General features: G+C 66.6%; 1 protein-coding gene across 7 annotated transcripts in view; it reads right to left on the reverse strand.

The window, feature by feature from the left end:
• Positions 1 to 1144, reverse strand: part of ABLIM2 (actin binding LIM protein family member 2) — a 135589-nt gene that overhangs the window by 108104 nt on the left and 26341 nt on the right. For all 7 annotated transcript variants that reach the window (XM_021706239.1, XM_021706242.1, XM_021706238.1 and 4 more), the window contains exon 5: positions 557 to 650. In XM_021706239.1, coding sequence (XP_021561914.1) covers positions 557 to 650 — 94 coding nt within the window. The remainder of the gene's footprint in view (positions 1 to 556; positions 651 to 1144) is intronic.

Consider the following 1144-nt stretch of genomic DNA (forward strand, 5'->3'; position numbering starts at 1 on the left):
CAGGCGGGTCTCGAACCCGCGGGCTCAGGCAATCCGCTCACCTCAGCCTCCCAAAGGCGCGGGATGACAGGCTGAGACACCGAGCCCAGTGCACGTGCAATTTTCACACTGAGGACCTGCCCCTGCAACGACCGCCTAGACCAAGAAACACTTTACCCCGCCCATCAGGTGACACTGTGGGCTTCCTGTGGAGAGTCCTGCGTGGGACGGTGGGTCCGGCCTCCGCCTCGGGGCTCGCTCTTCCCGGCTCCCAGTCTAGACGGCCGGCGGCTGGGCCGGAAGGTCTCCAAGTCCTCTCCACCTCCCCAACCCTCTGAATTTTGTAACATGGCCCAGAAGAGGGCATCACAAGGCAGGCTTCCTGGAGGAGGGGGCCTGGTGCAGGGCCCGAGAAAGGCGTCTTGCAGCTGAGCCGGGAGGAGCCAGGAGGCAGCCGCTCAGGGAGACAGGGCGGGGGGCTACAGCTCAGAGGAGCCAGGGGTATGCTCAGGGCCACAGCCCACCAGAGGCCCCGCTGCATCTAGCGCCAGGTCGCGACGCCAGGCCGGCCGCTTACCTCCAGCACGCGCCCCGTGATGTACTTCTCACAGCCGTCGCAGCGGATGCCGAACTTGGCGTGGTAGTCGGCCTCGCAGTAGGGCAGCCCGTCCCTGCAACGAGACAGGCGGTCAGGACAGGCGGGGCCGCCCGGGACCCCGGGGTGCTTGACCCCCAAGATCCGAAAGCCCTCCTCCTCCCACCCCGGGGAACAATCCCTCCAGGTGGCAGCGTGACTCGGCCCTTAGAAGCACCAACCCGGGAGAAACACCATGGAGGATGTCCCATTTCATGGATGGAGAAATGGGGGAGACACGGGCCAGGCTGCTCGCCCGGCAGGTGGGTCGGGGGCGCCGGCGGCCCTGGAGGCCGAGCCCAGGGAGAAACAGCCGCATCTGGGAACGGAGGGAGGGTTCCGTAGACCCGGCTCTCCCTTGTGGTTTAGCAGGGGCAGCCTAGGAAAAACGTGAGCCTCCAGCGGGCACAGCAAGGGCACCCACTCGGGACAGGGCTTGAGGATGACCAGAAGCCCCCGTGGCAGACGTGGTGGGTTAGGTCGAGGCTGCACTGTCCCCTGGTCCCCCGTGGGTGCTTCCTGTCCCTGGGA

The sequence above is a fragment of the Carlito syrichta genome, unplaced genomic scaffold, assembly GCF_000164805.1.
Source record: "Carlito syrichta isolate Samal-C Ts95f unplaced genomic scaffold, Tarsius_syrichta-2.0.1 Scaffold315368, whole genome shotgun sequence".
Lineage (NCBI taxonomy): Eukaryota > Metazoa > Chordata > Mammalia > Primates > Tarsiidae > Carlito > Carlito syrichta.